The sequence below is a fragment of the Oenanthe melanoleuca genome, chromosome 2, assembly GCF_029582105.1.
Source record: "Oenanthe melanoleuca isolate GR-GAL-2019-014 chromosome 2, OMel1.0, whole genome shotgun sequence".
Taxonomy (NCBI): domain Eukaryota; kingdom Metazoa; phylum Chordata; class Aves; order Passeriformes; family Muscicapidae; genus Oenanthe; species Oenanthe melanoleuca.
The window spans coordinates 140,786,821-140,812,492 of record NC_079335.1 but is presented as its reverse complement, the minus strand read 5'-3'; the positions used below and the strand labels follow the sequence as shown (position 1 = coordinate 140,812,492).

General features: G+C 37.8%; 1 protein-coding gene across 8 annotated transcripts in view; it reads left to right on the top strand.

Annotated features, from left to right (window-relative positions):
* RBM33 (RNA binding motif protein 33) overlaps nucleotides 1–25,672 on the top strand; it is a 97,592-nt gene that overhangs the window by 30,151 nt on the left and 41,769 nt on the right. For 4 of the 8 annotated variants that reach the window (XM_056483671.1, XM_056483676.1, XM_056483672.1 and 1 more), the window contains exons 8-10: nucleotides 3,483–3,691; nucleotides 5,421–5,730; nucleotides 10,882–10,940. In XM_056483671.1, coding sequence (XP_056339646.1) covers nucleotides 3,483–3,691; nucleotides 5,421–5,730; nucleotides 10,882–10,940 — 578 coding nt within the window. The remainder of the gene's footprint in view (nucleotides 1–3,482; nucleotides 3,692–5,420; nucleotides 5,731–10,881; nucleotides 10,941–25,672) is intronic. The other 4 variants (XM_056483677.1, XM_056483675.1, XM_056483674.1 and 1 more) reach the window with 1 other exon arrangement.

Below are 25,672 nucleotides of genomic sequence, written 5' to 3'. Positions count from 1 at the left end.
CTTGTTATGCCCTGCTTAGTTGGCTTATGTTCACTGTGGTGCCTCGTGGCTGAGATTTCAGGCTGGGCTAGGAAATTAAAATGAGTGTTTCAAATTTGTCCAGTTGCTCTGTATCCAGAAGCACAGAGTATAATCAGTTTGCAGATCTGGATGATGAGGAGAAAAGAAATGACATCATACTGCATGTCTATATAAATGAGTGTGTATTTGTAGTTATGCATGAGTTCTTAGCCAAGGGAGAAGCTGTATTTATGTGAATACCTGGCTGTGCTTTGGAAGAGCCCAGGGAGGGAAAGAGAATCTCTTCTTCCAGTGCTCATCACTTCTTTTCTTGAGCAGTCTGAGGTTGCTTTCAGGGAAGCAGGGACTGTTTTTGTTGCTTCCCTCCTTGCAAAACCATCTCCCATGCTATCTCCTCTGCTTGATATCTGTGTGTAGGACACAATGCTGTCTAATTCAATATGCAGCCCCTTGCATAATAGAACTGACTCTATTTTGCTGTGTGGTGATGTGTAGCTACATGCAGCACTTGAGGTGCTCATGGTATCAGTCTTAACTTTTGGAGGAAGGTTCTGAACCTGCACTTCATTGTCTAAGCAAAATTCTTCGCAGGTAGGACAGTTGCTCTCAGTGGCATGTTGTGGGGGAAGTGTGCTCAATGTTGATGTAATCTTTTTATTTTTAAAATCCAGTGGTTATGTTGTACTTCTGTGGTCACAGATGTAGTATGAATGTGAATTTATGTGTGGTTTTGTTTGGGATATTTTTTTTCCAAAGTTGATGCTCCATGTGTTCCCTAGTCTGGCTGAAAAACTGAGCGTGTGGACTGTGCCTTTAAGGTCATGGCCTGAAAAGTTTGAGAAATTTTGTGCAGAGTGGGGAAGAAAATAATTTATGTATTTTAAAGAGAGTGATTTTGCACATCCAGAGTTGATAGACTTGACTTTGTATGGATGCTGTCAGCCCTTCCCCAAGCTTAATCAGCACAGTGCTCTGGAGTAATTTTGATTGGAACAGCCCATTCTTTCTTCCAAAGTTGTTTCTATTTGGTGTCTCTGAATGTTTGCTCAAGAGGCTGAGAGACTTGGCCACAGTCTTGCTTTTTAGGAAGCGTAGTTCTGTTCCCAGGTTCATTAAAAATTGCTTTCCTCAGGTGTGATTTCTAAGCTATTTATTAGGAACTCGGTTCTTATCTTACTTGACCATCAGTGGTGGGTACTTGTTGCAGTGACTGAACTTTATTTTCAGGCTAGAGCCTTGCTGAGTTCAGGGTTGTAGTGTGGAAGATGTCAGAGAAAGTGGCCCTGCCTTTCCTAATCCTGGGAAAACAAAACAACTGTCCAAGCAGCAGCACTGCCGGGGTGCCCTGCCGGACTTGGATCGTTTCTGAATAAAGGAAAGGGAGTTACTCTTTTGCAACATAGTGGCACTATGTCACCCCATGGATATATGGGACATTGCAGTCTCTTTCAGGCAGATGAGGTCAAAGCCCACTTTGGCCCTTCCATGTTAGTGGGTTTCTGAAGAAACACAACTTGCTGCAGGTGTGGAGGAGTTTTGCACTCAGAGCTCAGTTTTTCCCATCTAACTGCCTTTTCACATTTTTTGATCTCTGTCAGCCAGTGATGGCTATGGCGGTTGCTTTACTTGCATCTGATGCTTTTGATTGCCTTGGGCAAGAGTACATTTCTCTTAATTTTTGTCAGAAATGCATATTTGATACCTAAGACTTGGGGGACTGTGATTCCTTCCCTTTCAGAATGCTTAGAATAAGATTTTCCTGATAGCCTGATTGTCTTGGGCTCTGCTGTGCAGGTGCCTTGAGGGCAAAGGTAGCATTTCATAGGAGTATTTAAGGCTTTATGCCATTCAGTTGTGGTGTCAGAGTGGAGAGAGAAGGAGGTAGAGAAACTTGTCTCGTCACCAATGTGCAGAAATGAAATAGGAAACTCTAGCAGATCTTTGGTTTTCAGAAGTCTGCCATGTATGCTGTGTTCTTACAGGCCACCAGCAAGTTCAGAACTTTTAAAAATTGAAAAGCTCCTGCTTTGTGAAGGAGCTGAATACTTCTGAAAACTAGGACATGCAAATTTTCAGTCTTTGCAGCTCAGTCATGCCGGTAGTTTTTGTAGCCAAGTAAGAACTACTGCCGCAGAGGGAATGCTCAGTGCTCGCCCTTTTCTGCCCTTCTGTCAATCCTCAACTTCAAAGACTACTAGAGATTACTTATGAAGATGTTTAAGATGGTGTTTTAAGTGGCTTTGGCCTTTAGACTCACAAGAAATTGTAAGAGTTTTCTAATTGATTTAGTTATGTATTCTTGGGAGAGGATATGTAGAGGTATGGAGACATAGTAATGTCTCCTGCCAGATGCTAATTACTTTAATTCTGTTATTCAGATATTATGGCCCCTGTGTGTAGTATTGACAAGTAAATACCATATTAATTCAAAATATGCTTCTGTTTTCAGGAGCGTGTTTGTTTTTAGTAGTTTAATTTGCCTTGTTAGAAGCAGAAATCAGCATTAGGGGTAACAAAGGATCTGACTAGCATGTGGCAAGAGATTCAGCTGCATGTTTTGAGTTAGTTTATTACCCCTTGTAAGTGATTGAAACCTGGTGAATGGTTCTGCTTATGCTTCCATGGTGTGTTTCCTGAAGTCTGTTGTAGACCTTTTCTGTGTTTTCAAGTGATTTCATTACCTGGGTCTATTACTGCATCATTTCTTGCTTAATGTTGTCAGCATTGTCCAAAGTTTCAAGCAGATTTGTCATCTTTGCTGAGTACTATGAGTTCTCTGGTGTTTACCTGTGATGTGAGTTGGGTGGGTGTTATCAGCAGCCATGTGTTTGACTTGAGCTGAGCATAGATTTTAACATGTGCTCTCTCTTCAGCGGAATTACTACTTGTGAAGTACAGCTGGTTCTTAAACCATAAAATAAAAATCAAGTATACAACAAAATAAAAATTAAGTGGTTAAGTACTAGAAACACTTCAGCAAGCAGAATGTCATTCTTTGGAATAGGTCAATGTGCAGAAGAGTCTGATAAATCAGTTTATATGGAAGACACAACAGACCCTTTACTGTAAAGTTTACTGAAAATTCACTATCTTGCCTGACATCTGCAAATAAGGATATGTTAAATATAACAAAACTTTGAGAGGCACCACAGTCTCCTGGGAGCAGAAGGCAGATTTCAGTACCATCTTCAAAAAGAAAACAACCAAACCTTTTTGTTCATGTTTGTTTCATTTATCTGCTGCTTTTTGCCTGTGCAAAAGACATGAGTATCTGTGCGTTTTCCTTTTAAAGATGTCTTTAATGAAATGTTAACATGCCACCTAAAGGAGATCAAAGTGCCTGCAAATTTTATGTTAGTTGCAGGGATTCTTCTACCGTTCTGGCAGTGTTTTATTTGTCATTGTGTTTTCCACCTTTTCAGCACAAAGCTAAAATATTTTCCCCTTTTCTCTCTCAACAGAGCTTTCTGCAGAAGCCCAAGCAGCATTACGGGAATTTGAAGAGAGGGAAAGGCAGCTTAAGCAAGGCCGATACGGCTCCAGAAGAGGAGGGAGAAGAGGAGGCTCAGTTATGTGCCATGGAATGGGAGAACAAAGGAGAGACAATAATGATAGGGGAAGAATGAAGGATCACAGGCCTGCACTGCTGCCAAACCAGCCATCAGCAATGGTACCTTTTAATCCCTAGTATTCTTTGAGCATCCTTGCAGGAAATTGTGGAAAAATGCATTTTAAATCATGAATCTTTGCAAAGGTGGAATATTTGTTCCAGTGTAGACCTTCTGCTCTTTCGGGGCATTGTTAGGCAGTATGGGTTTTGTGTGGTGTGATGATTGTAAAGGATGTGCATTGTGCTGTTACTGGCTTCATCTTGAGCAGTCTCAAGACCTCCACATGAAAAGTTAATTTTTTCTGATGAGGCACAGTTAGACTTATTCGCTGGTTTGCATGAGAATGGAGAAAAACTGAGTTTCTCTAAGAAGTCTACATGCAACATGGAAACGTGTTCAGTCCCACATTATTCATAATAATGCAGTTTAAAAACTACAATTCTGTAAAATACTTCTTGGGTTCTGTCGAGGTAATTTTTTTTGCTAATACTTCTTTCAAGAATCTATTTGCATATAAGCTATGCTACTATGGAGGTAAATGAAACCCTAGGACAGTAATTCAGCAATTCACTACTAGACAAGTTAATATTTTGGGATTTCAAGTAAAATTTAGCTTTGTTACTACTTTCTTTTTCTCTGCTGTGCTTTGTATCACAATATAAAAGACTTTTTCCATCAAAAAAACCTTACAAAAGCCAAAACCAAGCAGCAAGTGATCAAGAAATTAACACTTATTTTTGTTCACTATCATAAAATATACTGGAAGCTGAGATTGTAGAACAAGGTCTGTGTATGTCTTTGCAGGACAAGGTCATCTGTTAAACAGAGATGATTTTTTCCAACAGCAGTAAGTAGGTGCTGGTCACTGGCAGGAATTGGTGGATATCTCAGTTCTTGAGAGCCCTGCAGTAGTATATTTTGTGCTTTTTAAGCAGTGGAGGTTAATAATTTTTTTTCCTGTTTTGCTGCAGTCCTTGCAAGCTATTTTGATTTTAAATCTAAGCATTATTGTGCTCATCACAGTATCTTGTGCATACCATGTAGCTGCTTTGCTTTATGTGTGCTGCTGAAAGAAACCATGTCACACCTTTGCTGCTAAAAGGTTACCTCCAGTTATCTTCTTGCACTGCCATTTGGAAGGTACTGGACTAGGACTGAGGTCTAGTAACAGTGACTTGAGAGGCAGAAGAATGTCTCCAAAAAGAGACACAATATTTTTTTATTAGCACTGATTTTGGCCATTTGTTTTTAAGAGTTAAGCAGCAAGAGACTTTCTTCTACGTTCGGAGAGATACCTTTAAAAGGTATTTTCAAATGAGTTTTTTGTTCAAGCAGTATGGATAGGTGTGCTGTACTGATGTTGAAGAGTGTTTGAATTTGTGCTCTACTGATATCTGAATTTGTATGTTGACTTTTGTTAGTGCTAGATCTGTTATGTCAGAGAGGCTGTTCTATACATGAGAGAAAAGGTAGGGGATTTGTTTTGATACTAGGACTCAGATTTCTAGTGATCTTCACATAAACTTATAAAAAGTGAGTGAATGTGTGTGCATTCCCTGTGCTTTTTTGCTCTTTGCTGTCCCCTTCTTCATATGAATGTTTTTGATTGCTCCTTTGCTTTCCTATGCTGGTGGTTTTTAGTGGTTCCAGTTGATTATAGGGAAAAGAAGTTTCTCTGTTCATAATTGGCCTTAATTGTTCTCCAGAGATGTCTTGGTTTTGTGCTCATTTATGTCAGGATATTTTAACTTTAAAGCCTAGTGACTCTGTTCTTTTGTCTGACTTTAGACTCACTCACAGAGGTTAATTCCAACACACCAGCAACCTGTTATGAGTCTGTTCCAGCAGCAACAGCAGCAGCAGCAGCAACAACAACAACAGCAACAGCAGCAACAACAACAGCAGCAGCAGCAACAGTTACAATCTCTGCTTCCTTTACAGCATCAGCATCATTCTTCTCCTCCTCCAGGGCTACATATGCCCCCTCAGATAGAAACACCTCGAATAATGATGACTCCTCCTCCAGTGACACCTCAGCAACCGAAGAACATACACATAAATCCACATTTCAAGGGGACGGTAGTGACGCCTGTGCAAGGTGAGCTTTCTGAGCAGCTTCCCAGTCATGCAGGCGTGACTCATCTCATTTTTTGCCAGAGATGGAACAATTTGTTTGTTTATCACTTCATGGAAATGTGCTTCAGGCTTCTGTTTTCTTCTTGAAGCTTGAAACAAATGTTTTGCCTGAAGTAAGACATAATGTTGTTGGACTGTGACCAACTGAACAAGCAAAGCCTTTTCATCTTTTATCATGTTTGCTATTCTAATGTAAAGCCTGAGAAGAGCAGTAAAAATGGAAACTGAAAAGAGGATGTGATTTTTCAAAAAACAGTAATTGTCAATTTTCAAAACTAGGAAAGTACTACAATTGGTGAATTTCTCAGGACCATCTACCTGTTTGGTGAGAGGGTACTGAGGTACTCCTTGCAATGTAATTGCTCTGTGAAAGATACCAGTTGCTGTCCTTATTTGAAAAGATGCATGCCCTCAATTCTCCTTTCAGACTGACTTCTGTAATTGTTTTGATTTGCAAATATGCAAATATGTCTTTTCTCTAAGTTAACACAAACATTTGGACTACACTTCTGAGGGTAGCTCTCAGCAAAGCTGTTCATGTTACTGCTTATTGAGAAAGTGTTTAATCCCAAAGAGGGTTAGAAAAAGAGACACCTGCATAGTCCTGATTACATTGGGACAAGACAGACTAAATAAATAAATATTTATACATATTTACCATTAGGTTTTCTGTATTTTCCCCTCCTTCATGTCAGCAGAACTCTTAGCCAGTGCTATCTTTGCTTCGTTGATTTGACCAATGAAAAGTAGGGATTTGGCAGGGTAGAATATTGCCAGTATATGGAGGTCTGTTGTTCTTCTCACAGATGGCTTTGTAGTAGCTGTGTCAGAGAGCTTATTTTGCTTTTCCCTGTGGTGCTTCCAACCAAATTATGCATCAGGACAGATTATCTGGAAACACTCCAAAAGAACCTTTACTTGTGGATTTGTACCTTCTGTGCATTTTTCTAGCACTACCAAAGTAAGTTACTGTTTAATGAGAAGCAAAAATTGGTTTTAGGCAATTCTAGATGCCTTTGCTCTCTCTGTGAAACAGTATCAGATTTTTCTATCTAGGTAAGCAAACGTGATTGTAATCCTGGGAATGGCTACTGCGGGTTTGTCCTTTTGCCAAATGTCGAAAGTATCGTGGTGTATTTTCTTTCTTCTGTTTGAGGAGGGTTTTTTTCACATTACTGGGCAGCTTTAGGCTCTTCTCGGCTTTACCACTATGTCTGTGTCACTGTAGCTGTTGGTCTCTTGCTTGATCTTGTTCATAGTCTGTTTTTCAGTCTTCATGCACATCCTCATTTCCAGAAAGTTGTGTACCTCCTGCAGGTTCGGAAATCTTCAGTATTGAATTTGTAAGGAGGAGGGTGGTTCTTGGTTTTTTTTAGCTCTTTCATCTGCTGATTTTATGTGCACATTCATTTCTTGACTTGTAAAAGTCCAGATGTTCTCTTAGATTGAGCAGCCCTGGAGAATGAGTGATCGATTGTTGAATGGTGTTAAAACCTGCATTCAGCAAGGACATTCTTTGCTCTATGTATTGATAGCAGCTGCTTCATATGAAATCCCTTTGTGCCATTCATTTCACTGAAAGAGTCCTTGGCAAGACTACTGAATTTTTCTGCTAATAGGTCTGCAGCATACTATTAAATACAATGTTTTAAGTCGCTGTAGAAATTTAATCTTCTTGATTAGAGAGCATGTATTGGAAGCTGAGTCTCCTGCAGTGACTGAGTAGTGGCCATCTCAGTCTTAATCTGTTACATGAAAGTAAATGCACACATAAGGAAAATGTGAAAATGTATTGAAAATGTATTGGAAATTAGCATAATTCTAAAAATTTCAATGGTATTTGCATATTAAGGTGAATTTTAAAGCAGTCACTGCAGGCAAAGGGTAGATAGAAATTCCAGTGTAGGGAGTGCTGTTCCAAACTTCCTCTTAAAAAGTCTTCCTTTAATCCATCTACTTGAAGCCCCAGTAGGCAGAGACTGATTTTTGACAACAAAAGGATGTATTTCACTTAGAGCATCATTTCTTTCAGGATAACAGGAAGGATGAAAGATCAGATTGACTTGGTGTTCTTGATGATGTCCTGCCCCTTCTTGGCTGAACATATTTCCAGATATGTGAGGGGCTTTACACATTGGGGAATACAGTCAGATAGGTGCAAAGTTTATTGGGATTCTGTTGTTGAAAATGTGATGCCTGGAAGCTAAAAATGCCATGTCTGGAAGTGCATGATATGCACACTTAGGTTCTGGTAATTTTAATGGTGTGCTGTCATGTTTTAGTGTAGACTGGCATTTTTTCCTCTCTAATTTTATGGCAGGATAAAGCTCACACTCTTCTAATTGTCAGCACCAGAGACACTTTTCCTAACTGCAGATGATAGAAATACAGTTTTTAAACATCTTTTTGGTTTGAGTTAGTCTTGAAATGCATCGACTGTATCAGTATTTTCTAAAATAGACTCAAACCTCCTGTAAATTGTTACGAAATTTTCATGTGAATAAAATACCATGTACAGCAGTTCTAGTCGAGAACTACTTCAGCCTGAAAAGGAGTAGAAGCACTGTTGAGGAATCCTATCATTGGCTTATTCCTTTGATGTTTCAAAGGCAAATCTCTTCACAGTAGCCACCATCTCCCTGCCCAGCCTTGAATTCTGATTTGGAAAAATAGTTACTTTCAAGTCTGTTTTGTTTCAGATGAATTGGTACTATTTTTAGTCTTTGAAGCTCCATAAATGATTAAGGACTTGGTCTATAAAATCTCTAAAAGCTGATCCTCTGTGGATACCTGCTGCAGGTACTGTGCAGTTGGTGTTCATCTGTGCCTCCTGTGGCATTTGAATCCCATACCTTTTAGCTTTTCTCATAGTTTTCTCTTTTCTTTGTGTCCTGTTCTGCAAATTAGTTTTGAGTTGTAGGGAGTAATTTTTGCTGAATTGTGTCCAAACTTGGCTATGATCAATTTATTAGTGCTGAAGGACTGTACACAGATGTGCTATGAAATACTGATTTAACCTATGATAATAGGTGTTGCAGTTTTTCTCCTTAAATGTTTATACCACATGTAACTATTTCAGGGATACCGTGGTGCTGCCAAAATTGACATGAACTAATGAGCAGTTTATGGCAGCTCAGTATGCCATTTACCTTTTGAAAACTGTTTGGTGTCTTGGGAAAAATCACATTGTAATTCTCCTGAATTATCAGTGTGGGAATTGCTTCTTCATCTTTTCAAGTATAGCATTGGAATTTATAGCAAGAAGCAATTTAATTTTCTTAAAATAGTGTCTTACGCCATGCTGTGTCTTATTTTTGAAACATACTTTTCACACCTATGTAATATTTGCCATCAAGAAAATGAGGGTTTGAGACTTCTTTGCTTCTTAAGGAAGTGTCCAAGGATTGAAAGGGCTCAGAGTTTGAACTACTATCTTCCATGATTATGAAATTAATTTGTTTAAAATATATAAATATATGACTTTATATGCTACTGCTGGAGGCAGGATACTGAAATAGACTCTAGTGCTCTGTTCAATTGACTTTTCTGTACATTTCCCACCTTATGCTATTTTTCTCAGTGCCTCTTTGACCTGTAATACCTGAACTATTTTAGGACTAGGTCTGTCAAGAGCATCCTATCAGTATTTTTTTCCATGTGGCCATGGCTGTTTGATACTGACAGGTGTTCATTAGAAGCCAAGATGAAACTATTCCAGTCATTTTCTCGTGTAATGTGATACAAAGTTTGCCCACAGTCCTCCCGTGCTGAAAGACTGCTGCAATTAGTTTACCCCATCAGTCTCTGAACCAGCAAACCACAAGTACTTAAGAAAAGTGGATAGAAGCCAGACATAGACATGAACTGAAAAAAAACCCCGCTAATGCATTAGTTCATGTGCCTTGGTTACCAAGGGAAAAGGGATTTTTGAGGCATCTTAGCAGACTTCTTTGTTGGGAAATGCATCCAACCTCTCTCTCAAACTAGCAGCATTTCTTAATATCTTTCCTGCTCTGTAACACAGTAGCTGTCTGCAAAGTCAGTGCTTAACCCTGCCTGGAAAATGTTTCCGTATCATTTTCAGAAGTGCTAAAAACAAACTGGAGAAGAAACTTCCTAAAAGCTTTTAGTAAATGAGCAAACACGTTGTGTGGTTTGAAATGCTTTATTTAACTTCTCTAGGCCTTTTGTTTAACATGGAAATGTTAAATGTTTTTAACCACTTAGACAACTCTGATAGGAAATAAAAAGTGCACTGGAAAATGGGAAAGCTGTCTTTACACAGTAAAGTATTTGAGATTCAAATATAGGTTCAGTTCCCAAGGTGATCCAGCTGTAGCACTTTGTGCATTTTTGCCATAACATTAACTGAATGTTTTGGGAAACAGCTTTTTGTGACTAGCCTTTCAAAGTGCAGGATTTGTAAGGACAAATCATTAATTTTCATCCCCCTGAAGTACTTGTCTTAGAGGTTGTTTTTTCAGGAAAGGTCTCCTAATTCTTCTTGGTATCTCTATGCAATCCCAGTCATCTGAGATCAGCAGATCTGTGATCACAGTTGCCCACACCACTGTGGTGGCAAGGACAGACTAAGTAGTTTTTGTGTGCTGTTAATTGCAGCTGCCTGCCTCATTTTACCCTCATGAGCAGTGGTTTTATACCAGCTAGTCTCTCATATTCATCTTCTTGTGTAGCTTGGTGGTGAGACTGGGAGATGCCTAGAGGAAATGTTGAGTGGCGTGAAGTTGAGAAGGCAAATTAATCATGTACCCTTCTATTTGAAACATGAAATTATTGTTAGTGTCTCTGTCAGCTTTGTCTAAGAGATGTCTTTGGCTGAATAACTATTCTAGTTTGCCTTCCTGCAACAAGAAGCAATTTAATTCTGGAAAATGCAGAACTAAATTATGTAAATTAACTAGGAGAAGCTTAATTGCCCTGTTGCATGTTGCAGGGGAGGGAACGGTTGCTCAAAGTTAATTGTAGGAACTGTGACATATGAGAGTAAAAGTAGCAGATTTTAATAATGGCTTTTTGTTGCAACTCCTTTTGGAAATAACTACACCAACTGTTAGGTAAAACAAATGGTGTTAAAAGGTGTTTCTTGTTTCAGTGCCCTTGCTGCCAGTTCCCGCCCAACCAAGACCTGCTGTAGGACCCCAGAGATTTCCTGTGAGTAGCAGCTGTTTCTTCTTCTCTGATATGGATGAGCATACATTTGCAAGGAAATATTAATATAGCAAATAAAAGCTGTTCTAGTGAAATATAATTTTAAGGATTTGTAAATATTGACAATACACTCTGCAGTTGAAAATGTTTGTTAAAAGCTTAAGGTCAATGGATTTTTGAGAGTAGAATTAATTCTGTTTAACTGTAAAATTGTTGAACCAGTCTCTCCAGTGGGAAAGGCATGAATGCATCTTGTCTTAAGGAATATGGGCTTCATTTTATTACTCGACTCTTTCTGTATAAATAGAATTCTTATTTTATTTGATATAGTAAAAGGCTATTTGAAATAATCCCTAAGCTTAAAAAGCAGTAATATGTATTATTGTAAAATGCAGCAATCATTTTTATCATTACTAAAGGTATTTCAACAGCCTTATCTTTTTTATATAAAAAATAGAACTGGCATTGCATGACCTTGCTTTCTTTTATGTTTCTGATTTTGAAAACAAACAAGACACTTAGCTGCTTCACTAGGCTAATTTCACTTGATAATTTTTTTAACTCCATGAATGGAAGGAGAGTGCATACTTCTAGAACTGTTATCATCATTTCAGTTTTGTTATCCTAAATTTCTAGTTAAGTGTTTAGCAGAGTATTAAAATAAGCAAAATAGCTAGGATGCAATATTACCTGAAGTATTTTCAAGAAAAAAACCTGTATATTATGCTTTCCAAATATATAAAACACAAAAACAGCCTTGTTGATGTGTGTGGTGTTGAGGGAGGAAAATAGATGTCTGAACTTCTGTATAGTATCACAAAGTAGATTACTGACATAGAGATCAGATGTGCTGGAAAGAAGTAGATTTCAGAAACCTGCTGTGACTTTTGATTGCTCAGTATGGACCTAGTTTTTAATACAGAATATTTTGCATACAGGATGTATAACTGAGGAATTGTGATGTCTGGATTTTGCAGAGAAACAGTCCTTACATTGCTGCATTCCTTCTGTGACATCTTAAAAAAATTAAGCTGAAACTACAGTTTCATTAAGTAATTTCATGTTATATTTTATCTTCAGTGAAATATTTTTGAGCTTTTTAAAATTAAAAATATTGTGATTTTTAGAGGAAATAGTTTTCTTCAGACTTTAGAACCTTATTTACATTTTGAAAGTAATTTTAATTGTTATTTTTTTATGAAAACAAGTGTCTTACATTTGTTTTTCTTTGATGCTAAGTTGATTCACCAATAAACACAATTTGGGATGGAAAAGAAGTTAAAGGATAAGGAATATCTGTAAAGACATTGTAATTGGCATCTTTGAAGTGTGTTTACATCAGTGTAGAAAAATTGGGAATTAATTTTTTTTAATTGAGTGCGAAATTAGATTTTAGTTCTGTTCACTTTTGGGGTTGCAAGTTGAGAAGTATTGCAAACTTAACTAACCTATATGCAGCAGTTTTTAAAAGGGAATAAAGGAAATGGAACATTTTTGGTAGGACTCCTGCTCCTTTTGCCTGGAGGAAAAACTTGACTGCTTGCTGCCTTTTTTATTTGTATAAGCAATGCACCAGATAAGAGCCAGTGTAATTAAATTTTCATCAAGAGGAGGAGGAGGATCTGGCACTGTCATTTGGTTACCCTGGCTGGTTTTTTTTCTACTTCAGCAGTAACATGCTGCATGACCCTGAGAAAGTTGCTTCATCTTTCCACAGCTCACTGAGTTATAAAGTGGACTTCCCTTATGAAGTACTTTATAAATTTTGCATAGGTTATCAGTCATATTAGGATTAGGAATTAAGTGTCACTGTGTACATATCTCATGTTTGTTTTATTAAATGTAGTATGTTAGCTCTTGAGCTGAAGACAAATTTACTTTCTGGCTAACGTTTTATCTTGCAGAACTACCTTTTTTGCTGTTACATGTCAGATGCCTTTGTGCTGTTATAATTCACTTGTTTATGTATAAATGTTGACTTAAAGCAAGGCAGCAATGGTTAGACAATTTTGACAAGCCATTTGAAAAAGATCAGAGACTTACTCCAGACTACATTCTGCTTTTTCTTCATTGTGTAAAGAATCTCTGGATATGCAATAACTTGAATGTGCTCTTGTTTTCAGGATTGCATAATCAAAGGATAATAGTTAACTGATTTTTTCTGATTGCTTTGCTCCTAAAAGATAATGGGGTTAGAACTAAATATTTGCAGTCTGCTTTCCCCTTGAACTTTGAACTGGATGGTTTCTTGTACCTGAATGTGGCAGAGGTGGAAACATGAGAAGTAATTAAATTCTTGCAAGAAGAGACCAAATGTGGGCAATGCCATAACTGAAGGAAAAATTTGTCCCTGACTTTCTATCTAATGTAGGGGAGAAACCTCTCAGTGCAAAGTGAGCTCCAGATATGGGAAGAACTTCAATCAGAGCTAATCAATTGCCAGTCATAAATCTATTGGAAACCAGGTGTTGTTAATTTAGGGCTGATGAAATGACTTGTAACCATGTAATGGTTAATTCTTACAACCTTCTGCAGAAGGATGTAATTGAAGGGTTGAACAAAGTTGTAATGAGCATGTTAACATATGGTGTGAGACCTAAATTATAGGAAATAATGTAGTGCTATGTCAGGCTAGTGTTGATCAGGACTGAACCTGCTTAGAGTGGGGGCTGATTAAATTCCCTTAACCTTGAATCTCAATTTTAATATTTCAGGGTAGCTCGTGGTGCAATTATTTCTTTCTTAAAACTTAACTCTTGGAATGCTTAGAGAGGGAGTACTGGAAAAGATGCAAGGGAATGAATCTGTGTTGCCTACTAGAGTTACTTTAACACTGACAGTAATCTTGATTGCTTGATTCAAGTTGTCTTATCTGTTACTCTGTAAGCATTTGAGGTGACTTGGTGTGAATGGTAGTTAAAGGGTATGTGCAACTGATAAGGACTGAATGAATGGTGGATGTGAGGTGTCACAACTGAGAAATATGGTGAACTTGTGGGATCTGGGAGTTAAGGATGTGAGTTCTGTTTGTCTGAATTGTACAGTACTCGTGGCTGTAGCTCACAGTAATCCTGTCTTCAAGCATGGTTTGAATTAACCTGGACCTGTGCAAGTGCCAAGTGCATGTTTTCTTTAAACAGTTTAAAGAATAGATTAAATAACCTCTTTGGTAGAGTCCTTCTGATGGTCTGGCTTTATCATCTGCCTTTGTTTGAAGTGGTTAGAGGCCTTTTCCAGAGTTCCTGTCCCAGTGTCACAGTTAGTATTTCACAATGATCTGCTTTGGGGACTGATCCATTTGAAGGAATGTCACCGAAGACTTTATTCACAGACTGCTCTTACGGCTCTTCTGAACTTTTCATGTGTTTTCTGACCAATTTACTCATTCTTGTGGATGCTTCAGTGAAGTGAAAGGAGCTGGAGGGTTTTATATTACACAAGAGGGACCACTATAATTCCTGTCCTTCATCCAGTGTTTGTTATTTGGGCTAATTTCTCTTTGAATTTCTGTGTTCTGTGAAGAAAGATGGGGTAAAACAAGAGAAGAGGAAATAAAATAGAAAATGGAAGAGGTATTTCTAAACACTTTATATTATATAAAGGCTGCAGCTAGCTGACTATTTCCAGAGCATTAGTGAGTATGAAGCTGGAAGTTAAGGGATTAAAAAATCTGGATCATCAACTTATCTGAGTCCACCAGCACATTCCATGTCTAAAGTACTTCAGTGTTTGCCTGAAGAAAAATTTAAAGAAGCTTTTAGCTTCAAACATCATTTATTTAACTTAATGAACACAGAAGTAATAATACTGCATGACACGTGTGCAGTATTTTATGGACATACAGAAGTGAAAGAAGTGTTGTCATGCCCACATTAGGATGGAACATGGCAGAGGGAAAGTATCAGTGTTCTTCAGTCAGAAATTGTGAGGTATCCCCAGCATCCAGATTTGTGGCTTGAGTGCGGGGCATTTGGAGAGAAGAGGAAGTTGCAGAGAGCCTGCCTCCCACTGCTAAAGGCAGAAGAGAGGGATTCCTCAGGTCTAAGGTCATTCCCCTCTGTCCCTGCCCTGGATCCTCCTCTAAAGCTGCTGCAGAGAGAGCAGAGCCTGTTAATGGAGCTGTATGCCTTTGGCCAGGAAAACTTTCAGGAGCCTGGGATAAATTCTCATTTAGCTGTTGTCCTTAAGCTATCACCTTGGGTGTGATGTGAACTGGGCAGGTGTCCAGCCCACAAACACCTTTAATCAACTTGAGTTGCAGAGATGAAGTTGGGAACAGTCTGAAGTGGCACTAAGCACAAGATGAAGTGGCATCAGTGTCTACCTGACTGATTTGTTCCAGAAAGGCTTTGCTATTTTTTAATGCATGAATCTTCTCTTTTGATGGGACACCTTAGTGCACTGGAAGAGTGTCTCAGATAACTTTTGGTTTCATGTCTGAAGAAGCTAAATCGTAAAACATATGTCTTAGTATTTTTAAGACTTTATTAGGGTGATTTATCCTCAGGCCCTTGTGAATAGCCTATGTTGTTTGTCTTTTTTTTTCTCAGGAGTTTGGACATTATTTGTTTTTGGAACTTAGACCTTGTTTTTAAAATAATCTTTATCTCAAATACATTTTTTTCCCTTTAAGAGCAAATACCTTAGTAAACTTTTTTCATGTTCTCATTTAACATGCTTCCATTTGATCTCCAGCACATCAGGTGGTGGTGTCTCAAATGGATGCTGTGAAAGTTAGTTGATTCGTTTTGATTCATTTTTTGCACCATTTCTGAAAACAGTAGTTTTATTTCTGGGCTTTCAAGTGTTCTTTGTGTTCCAAACACTGTTTTTTAACATTTCTTAACAATTTAATCTGTGAGGGATTTTTAAACAAGTGACCAGTCATTGCTCAAAACAGAAGTTGCTGTCCTTCATGGTCAATTGCTTGAAACAGTTGTTTTTAAAAAAACCTATGTATTAGTGCTGTACAAATTAATTATAAAAGGTACATTAGAATACAGCTTACTTTTTTTTTCCCAGGTGATCCTTGGACTGACATGGATCACACCACCATCATTTTATCAAATATGGGTTGGGTTAATGGTGTTACAGCAAGCCTGTGTCTATGGCACCACCTCTTAGAGGATATAGAGGCAGGAATTTCCAGTGCTTTTGAGAACAAAACTCCTTGCAAAAGTGTTTGCTGTGAGTTAGGGGAAATGCAAATAGGGAGGAAATTTTCCCCCCATTGTTTCAAATTCAATCATGAGTTGCTACATGTGAGTAAGGGGTTTTTAGGAATTGTTATTTATGTGGGCTTATATTCTGCAGTACTCATAGTAAGGAAAAATTATAAACAGTCCTGCATCTGACCACAGGCAGTCATTTAAAACTGATATTTAGTAACCAGTACACAATACATGTTTGCAGCTGCATGTATGGAGACAAACTGTTAATGGAAATACGAAGCCAGTTGTGAAAATGATTCTCTACTTCCTCACAATTATTTTGCTTTAGCTATGGCTTCACTATAATGAGTAGCAGTAAATGAAATTTTCCCTCTATCGCTGTGTAGTAGTGGCAGATCACAGGTAGTGTAGAAAGCATTTTGTTTTCATTTAACAGAATACATGGTATCAGGTGGTGTTGATTGACATTTCTTGGATACTGCTTTACACAGCATTTCATGCAAATCATGTTTGAATGAGACTGCTGCATCAAATTACATTTCTTTCAGATTATAGCCCTTGCAGATGTGAGACACGGCTTGTTCAGCAGCTAGCAAAAGGCTTTGGTTTTTAACAGGTACTGTTTTCACAACTTGACTGCAAAGCTCTGTAATTATAGCACTTAAGGTAGTGAAGGAATGATGGGCACTTTCTCTTATCAGATCTATAAGTAGTAGCAAGCAAATGCAGCATGAGATCGCTCCAGCTGTCAAGTATTGTCAGGCTGCCATAGAGGGAATGCAGTTTAAAATGCAGGTGACATAATACCCAACATCCTCCATTTGCTAGTGGGCTTCTGATTAATCACGATTACCATACATTATCATACCATCAAATTTAATCATATCAATGAATTCCCATCTGCAGGAGGAGCAGCAGCAGCTAAACATGATGGTAACAGCTATTAAATAAGAGAGAAATGGCTGGTATCTAAATGCAGTAACCCTTTAACTTGTCATGTTGGCTCCAGTGTGCATGTGCTCTGTAGACAGTAAAATGGAGCAGAAAACTTGTGCATTTATATTTTGTACTTAGTGCCACTTACCTTTCTGTTAGGTGATGGCTGTTTAGCACAGCCAAAGAAAACTGGTATTGTAGATTTTTTTTTTTACCCTGTGTTAATGACAGTAAATTTTCTTCAATCTCAGCTTAGTACTTGCTGAACACAGAATCACTGAATGGTTGAGGTTGACAGGGACCTCTGGAGGTCACCTGGTCCATCCCTCTGCTCAAGCAGGGCCACCTGAAGCCAGTTGCCCAGGACCACGTGCAGATGGCTTTTGAATATTTCCAAGGATGGTGCAAGTGCTCAGGCACCCTTACAGTAAAAAAGTTTCTGTTTATCTAGTTATGTAGGTTGTACTTTGGTTTTTCTGTATTTCTATGAATGAAATGTGAAGCGTTAAAAAAAACCACTTTAAGCAAAGCACAGTTTTTTATCAACGCAAGGAGGGAAAAATACTATGCATATGCTATTCTGCCATAAATTAAACAATGTTAAAGAGTTACTTTGCAAAAATCAAGACTTGTAAAGAAATCCAATTAAAATATGCAGTCTGCTGAGTACAATACAGTAAGAGTAATCTAGAGCTTAAACAGTGAATAGAGAACTAAAACGTGTCTATTATAATACTAGAGAGTATTAGATGATAGTAATCTTAAGCTGTTTCACTGAGATGAGAAAATGTACTTTAAAATATAACTCAGTACATTTGTGTCATCACAATACGAAAAAGAATAAATTTATAAACTGGTGTTTATTCACTTTCTGTGCTTTCAGTTCTTGCTAATTCTTTAGAATGTGAAAGTGAAAATGCTCAATTTTATTATAAAGCAGTAAGTCACTACTGTAACAATAAAATAAGGCAAATCAGAGATTTATTATGAGTTGACTATAGGATACCCAAAATGATTAAAATGTTCTGGCCTTTTTACCCAATGCATAAATAGTACCTGCAGGCATACTAGGGACTCTTGAGTAGATAAAGTTCTAACATCAATGTGATTCTAAAGTCAGATATGAACAACGCATCAAAAATGAGATATCCCAACAGAACTAAAAATCCTCAGTCCAGCAATTTGATTACTGAATAATCAGGTCCTTTTCATAGTCCAGGTTAGCAGCAATTCTCTTATCTGTTTTCTGTAAAGCTGGCTGCTTCTTGACTTTTTTTGTAGCAACCTGACTATGTTTTGTTAAAGGGGGAAGTATTATCCCCAGGTCACATTGAAGTTCCGTGATTGTTTTTAAATAAATTGTAACTGCAACTTCAAGATTGGAGTGTAATGTAGAAATCTTGAATTTGATATTCATGATCCAGTTTAGTTGTAGCTTCAAGAATTGTTAGTGAATTGCTGACCACCAAGATACACATAAACATCATGATATTTCTGTGGAGTAGTTTCTGCAGAGTCCGAGGGAAAGATCTTATCTCATTAGTTCTGACAACAGGAGTTCCTGATTTTTTACACATCCATAAAACTGTTAGCTTTCATCCTGAAAACTTTGCAGAAGGATTTGATTTTTACTAAATGATTATGAAATCCCCATCTTTCAAGGGAGAGTTAATTGTTCTAAATGACAGTCTTCTCCCCAATTTGTTTGTATTGTGCTTAATCTTAAAAGTTAGAGGGCATTGATGTACAAAAACAATTATGCACTCTTCTACACCTCACTCCTGCAGAAGATTGCAAACTTAAGTGAAACTGAATCTTCTAGATGAATTAGTTTAAGAATTTAATGATAAGAGATTCCTTAGGTTTGTGAGTTCAGAGGTTTGGGTTTTACTCTTCCTTCAGTCTGTGCAAGTTGCAGCAGCTTGTGTGTCCCACTGTTTCTCAGTATGGTCTGTCTCTGCTGGGGGCACTCTTCTTTCGTCCATACAAAATCGATGGATGGGAGTGTGGGGTTTTTGCATGTTCAGCACTTTCAATTAGGAATTTAAATCTAGAATTGGGATCTCATTACCAGTACATTTTCTATGTCTGTATTTCATTAAGGACTCTCTGAAGCAGAAGTTCTCCTGTGGAGAAGTGGTTGCTTATGGGCCCGTCTGCTTTGTTGCTTCTCTTAGAAATAGCATTTGCAATATGAACGTGTTCCTGCTGGATGTATTGTGGGGATGCCCTGAAACTTGCTGAAAAGGGACACTTTTAGTATAAGATAGTTCTCATTTTTAGCTTTGGTCTCCTGAACTGTTAGGGATTGTCAGTCTGCTGGGAATACCCACCTCTCTCTGTATTGCCTGGGTTACTTACTTTAGCTATTTGATCATGAGTTGGCTTAAATAACAGAGGATTCCATGCCTTTCTTCACTTTTACTGGTTTACCATGTTGGCTGAATTCTATTTTGCTACCCTAAACATTGAAATAGGGCATTGATTTCCCTTACAGATGGTCTGTACTTCTGCCTAAGTCTCCCAACACTTTCTTATCTCTTGGAGTTGTGTAGTGTCAAAGAGGAGCTTGTCCAAGTTGCATGGTGCATTTTAATATTAAAAATTTCTTTCAGCTCAGTTGAAAATATCAAGCCATTCTCTCTGACTCGGTCTGCCTGTAGTGCCAGGATATGTGCAGTCCACAGACTTGAATCAGTGCTTGGCTATCTGTGTACAATCTTCCCCTCAGAAGTTATATTCTAGCAACTTTGAAAAGACTCATATATGCATAACATAAAACTGTTGTCTGGACTTTTGTGGGCACTCTGAACTTTTTTGTTCATGATTGGCATGAATTCAAGGTGTGTCTTTTGTATTAGGTGAGCTTATCCTAAATCTTTTGAGAAAACCGTGGTGCTTGCTAGGTTTAGTTCACCTTGATGGACTTATGTGATTGCCATAGACATCAGAGGAACAATAGTGAATCACTGAAACTGTATTTAAAAAGTATAAAAAATCATTTTATTACAATAAATTTCCATGAGTCATTCCTTTCTGTATGCTTTGCAAACTAAAACAATATACTGTGAAACTTGAAGACCCATGTTTTGTGGAAGATACTGATGCATATTTCTACTTGCAAATTTTTGAACCTTATCCAAGATATATGAGCTGGGTTTCCTACACAAGAGGATGAAAAGTGAGTTCCTTGCACAGAAGGTAGGTAGTTTAGGAAAGCTTTTTAAAAAGTCTAGGGGCTGCTGAAATAAGAGGATTAACATCTTGTGACAGATGGCTATAGTTTTAATTGTCACAGGTTATAGTGGTCATTATTCTTTGCATTTAAACCATATAAGAAGAATTAACTGAGTGGCCCTGCTTAACTGTCAATGGGGTTCTCCTAGCTCTTTGCATTTTAAGTGAGATTAATAAATGAAAACATGTTGTACAGGCAGGGTGTATTTTATTGAAAGATTCATGAAGTTTCAATGACATTGTTAAGGTATTTAATTAGTCTCATGAAAAAAGTGGAGTGACCCTTTTAGAGAAGCTGATAAATCATATAATAGCTGTTAGATCCTCTTTATTCCTTGCTTTATAAGATTAACTTTGTGCTAAGCAATTTATGCTAAGTTTTCCCTTTTATTGGTAACCAAAGTTATCTATGCTTCATGAATAGATTATTGGAGATAACATCATGTAATTAACAAGAGATGCAGAAAAGTAAAAGTACAATTTGTGTAAGAATTGTATGAGAGAAAATGTTAATTTCTTAACTAGGAAGGATATTTAAAGGGATAAAAGGAAGGCAAAATAGTGCAGTTCTTTGAAAGGATTAAAGTAACCTTATCTCGTGTTCTTTCAGAAGGTGGGATTGCACGAGTGTGTGAAAGTCATGTTCAATGAGCTATTCACAACTCTAATGAATTGTAGACGCAAGTTTGTATCGCCTTTTTTTTTCCAAAAGTGATTGATAAGGTGTAGGTTATGCCTTAGCTATACTGAATAATTGAAATTAGTAAAAGGGGAAATTGTACAACCTGCAGTTACTCAGAGTTGTATAAATATGTCAGTCTGAAGTGCAGTAAATTATGGTGTGTGTGGGAGGAAGAGTGGGTACATCTTTTTGTAAGAGTAAACAGCACAGAATCAAAGATTTAAAACAAAATACCTGCCAGTAGCACTTCACTGTGGTGTTGTCTTCTCCTTTGAAGTATTTCTGAAATGTCTGTGTTTGTTCTCTTAAGAAATCAACACAGAATCCAATTTCCAGTGTAATTTCCTTCTAGACCTCAGGTGTTATATTCTTATGCACCACCTTTTTTTCTTCTTGAATTTTCAAAATAAAATTTCATGAGGGTAAATCAATTTATGGAGTTCAGAGCTTTCCTTAAAAACAGGAAAAGATACAGACAGCTGCTGGGTCGCTCTTATGGACATTTGGTAGCTGTCATGGTAACCATTTCTGTATGCATGTGAACCAACCTTGTGGAATCTCACTGGGAAGACACATAAATTTTTGTCCTTGTCCTTTGTGTTAAGAGTTGGCCCCAATGTTGGACTGAGATGTAAAACCTTGGAACTGCGGCTGATCATATGAATTTACAATTTTCTTTTGTTAGGTTGGAACCTGTTAGCTTAAAAATAGGTGTTCTGAACACTGAGTAAGGAAGTTTCCTGAAAGATTTAATAATGGTGAAGTAATAGTTAAAATGTTTTTTGCAGGGACTCTTAGCTGCTGTGTGTACTGAATAGTTGGGTGTAATTTAAAACTGTCCGGATAGCAAAACCATGAAAAATGGGAGTAACTACTGTGCATATAAAGATTTATTATGCATCTATGTTACAGTATGCTTATTTTATCAAAAACAGACCATTATGAAACCTGGCTTTTGCACCTGCTCTTCATTAATTTTTGAAGTTAAATAGCTCTGAGTGGTCTTTTCTACCAAATACCAGAGGGCACTTGGGGGTTATTAGCAACAAATAGTTGCTGAATGTAGAGTTTAATGTTTGTGGTAAAATAATCCACTACTAAAATAGTAGTTTAACTACTGTTAGGCGCAAAAAAACCCCAAAAAACCCACCAGAAAAACCAAGCCCACCTTCAAAAGTTTAAGCAATGGAGAACTGTTACAGTATTTTGTACTGGTTTTAGGGTGCTTAGAATTTGACATAAGTAAAAGTTGAAGTGGTAGTATGGTTGTATTTGTGTTGAATTGGAAAAAAAAAGTCATGTCATTTGAGAATAATAGATAAAACATAATTTAGAAAAGTACCTATTATAGTTTATATCTTTTCTTTTTTAAAAAAGGTTCATATGTGTCTGGAGGAAGTTGAACATTAGAGTATTAGTTTCATATGTAGTGTGTGATATGAATCAATCACACAATCGAATTCCTATTGGAATTATCCTGGTTGCTTTTTCAGAAGAAAAATCTCAGTAATTTAACATATGAAAATATAAGCTTCCCCCTCCCTGTTTTTCTGTTACTTAGGGCAGAAGTTTTTGTCTTTATGGATATAGAAGCAAAGCTGATTTAGGAAGGAAGTGGAGGTCAGTCTCTCATGAGTGTAAGAAGGAAAAGAATCAAACTAATTTTTCTTTTTTAGAAGCAAACATTGGTAATTCGTTTTTCAGCAAATAACAAATGTCTTTGCAATTAATTTTGCATGATTGGCCTTTGGTTATCTGCCAAGAAATGTGATCAGTCATAATTTAGTAGTTTTTCAAAATGTCATATACATAAATGTCATATACATTTGATTGCTCAGCAATCAAATAAGTAGGTATTTGTTAGCGAACCTGGAATTTTAAAAAGTGGAAAAAACCCCAGAGTTCTAACTGCTAGGGATGAAAAAAGAGAGGCCAATAGGAAGAGTTCCAAACTTCAGATACTACCTTCTTGCTCTTTCTTGGACTGTTCTTAGAGTTATTTTCACCCAAACTTGTGTAGCAGCGTGTACTTATATGACATATACTATTAACTAGAGAAAAAAAAATCTTAATGTATCTTAGTGAGCATTTGTTGGAATTTTTTGACACCAGCTTTTAGATAAGAGTTGGATACCTGTTATTTTGTGTTAAACCCATGCAGATATTTAGAGGACGCTAAATGTTTTGCTTCTTAAGATGGATGGACACCTTTGGTGCAGAAGATCACAGGGGGCTTGAAATCAGCATTGTTATTATTTTTAACAGTAAAATGTCTTGCTGGTTATTGGTTCATGTATTTTTTTTTGTAAATAAACTATAATACCACTTTTTTAAAAAGTGTGAGCTTTCTTAGACCTAAAATGACCTTGTATTACTCAATTGTAAAACTTACTTAAAGCTTATTTCATAAAGATTTGTTTCTTTATTATGTGAAATATACAGCTGCTCTCAGTGTGTGTAATACTAATAGGCTTCAGTGGCCTAAACCAAGATGTGCTGGCCTCATTTTGAATCCTTTCAGCTGAAATTTTCAAAATACTTTCATTGCAAGACTGAAATAGTGGAAAAATACTCTTGTGCCCAAGTGAGTTATTTAGAAATGTTTTTTTATTGCTCAGTTTCCAAGGAAGAAAATTGAATTTGGCTGCAACTGAGGATGTTTCAGTACGTAAGGGCTGTGTGAAATTCAACAGGACTTTCCATGCATTTGCAATTCAGGGCTGCCTTAGGAGGAGATAAATCTGGGCATAATAATGAGGGTACAGGTTGGCAGGAGAGGGAAGGCTGGTACAAATAATTGTTTATTTAAAATAAACATACTGGATTTTTTTCAACCTGTGCCTGCTGCTTCTATGGCAGGAAGAGGAGGGGAGATGGCCTGGTGTAGGTGTACAGGCAAGGAAAATGGGCTGAGTGAAGTAAGTAGGAGATCTTGACCAGCTGCCACAACACAAGACCACCAGCTTGGAGTCTGGAAGCTGGGAAGCTGGATCCATGCTGGGATTAGGAACCAGTGGGCAGAGTGAAAGACACGATGGGAGTCAGAGAATGTATCTGAAGGAGTGAGAGACCTTCACTCCAGGACCAGCAGAACAAATAGGCAAATCGGGCAGGAAATTAATACTGAGGAAGATGCTTGAGACTGGGTTACAAATGTGGTTGAGAAGCAGAGATGGCTCCTTATTTTGAAACCTAAGCCTGTTGCCTTTCAGTCTAGCACTAAAACTGAAGTTTGGGAGTGAGAGGAGAGATTGGTAAGGATCTGTTACCTCGAGCAGGGCAGAATACATAGAGATTGCAAGAAATAGGTAGAGGAGCTGTGATCACTGCTCTGCCATTTGGTGCTTGGAACCAAGCCCAGACAGATCATTGTTGCTGCCAGTTCTTCAGCTCGGGTGGCAGATACGTGACACTTAAGATTTATTAGTCCAGGTTTCAGTAAGTTTCCACATAATTTGTTTTTTGCTGGCTATTTTACAAATGACTAAGATAAGTGTGGGCGTATGTCTATGGAAAAATATGAGGAATTTGAGACCTGCTGAGTTAAGCTCTCTGAAAATGGGGAAAAAAGATTGTCAAGACCCAAGATGCAAGATGAGCATGTGACTACGTGCTGTAACTCAGGTGCAAGATTAAAACCATCTTGTGTGCAACTGCCCTGTTGAACTAGGTTCTCCCATGCTCCTGTTGCAATGACCTTATGCATTATCCACTGGTAAACTAATGACTAAATAGCTAAAAATGAGTTTGCTGGGTGCCTCCCTCAAGGATGTGTAGCATGTGGAAGAGCTGTGTATTCTCTGGGATTGCTGTAAGAGCAATACTTTGAGAAGTAGGCTTTTATCACCAAGGCTTGCGAAATGAGGAGTGCATCTAACCTTAGTTTGAAAGTAGCTCTGGCAGCTCCTGTGTGCAGTGATGCTGGAGGTGTGCTTAGGGAGTGAAGGGTCAGGATCCTCAAGGTTTGTGTTCAGTTGATCTTTTGGCAGGCAGCCGGTGCTGCTCCACTCAGCATGAGGGAAGGGCAGTGCAATTGAACATCCTTGTTCAGCTAAACCTGAAAAGGTCTTTATGGACCAGGTAAATTCCACTTTATTCTATCTCAAACAATTCTTTCTTGCTCCAACTGCTGTTGTTTGCAGACAGCAAATTCAAAGGTAGTAGTCAGTTCCAAGGTGGCAGGAATGACGTATTTTAACTCTTTGCTTGCAGAAGTGTGGAGTTCCTCCTACAAACAGTGTGTGTTATGAGGGCTGTCATGCTTGGGTGTAATATAATGTCTTTTCACTGAATGAAATACGCACAGGAGACTAGCTGACTGGAAGCACTGGCAAGGGGATATAGACCCTTTAATCTCTAGGAATGTTAATGTATTTACAGTTGATGGCTGTATAATGATACAAAATAAGTAGTCACAGTTTTGGTCCCAAATAACAAGTCTTAGTATCTCACATATCCCCATTCAGGTGTTTCAGGAAGGCCACAGATTTAATAATGGTTCTGATCCTTGGTGCCTCTCACCTACTTGGGCCTTGCCAGTCAGCTGTATTGTGCTGGTAGAAGGCTGTAAAACAGCTCTGTCTTGTGCTGCTTTGATAGTGAGTATGCTCCAGGGTCATTGTTGCTGTGTGAGAAATTCTTATCCTAAAATTCCAGTCTTCATGCAGTACAAATATGGTAGGGTGAGACTGTGCATACCCTTGATGAGG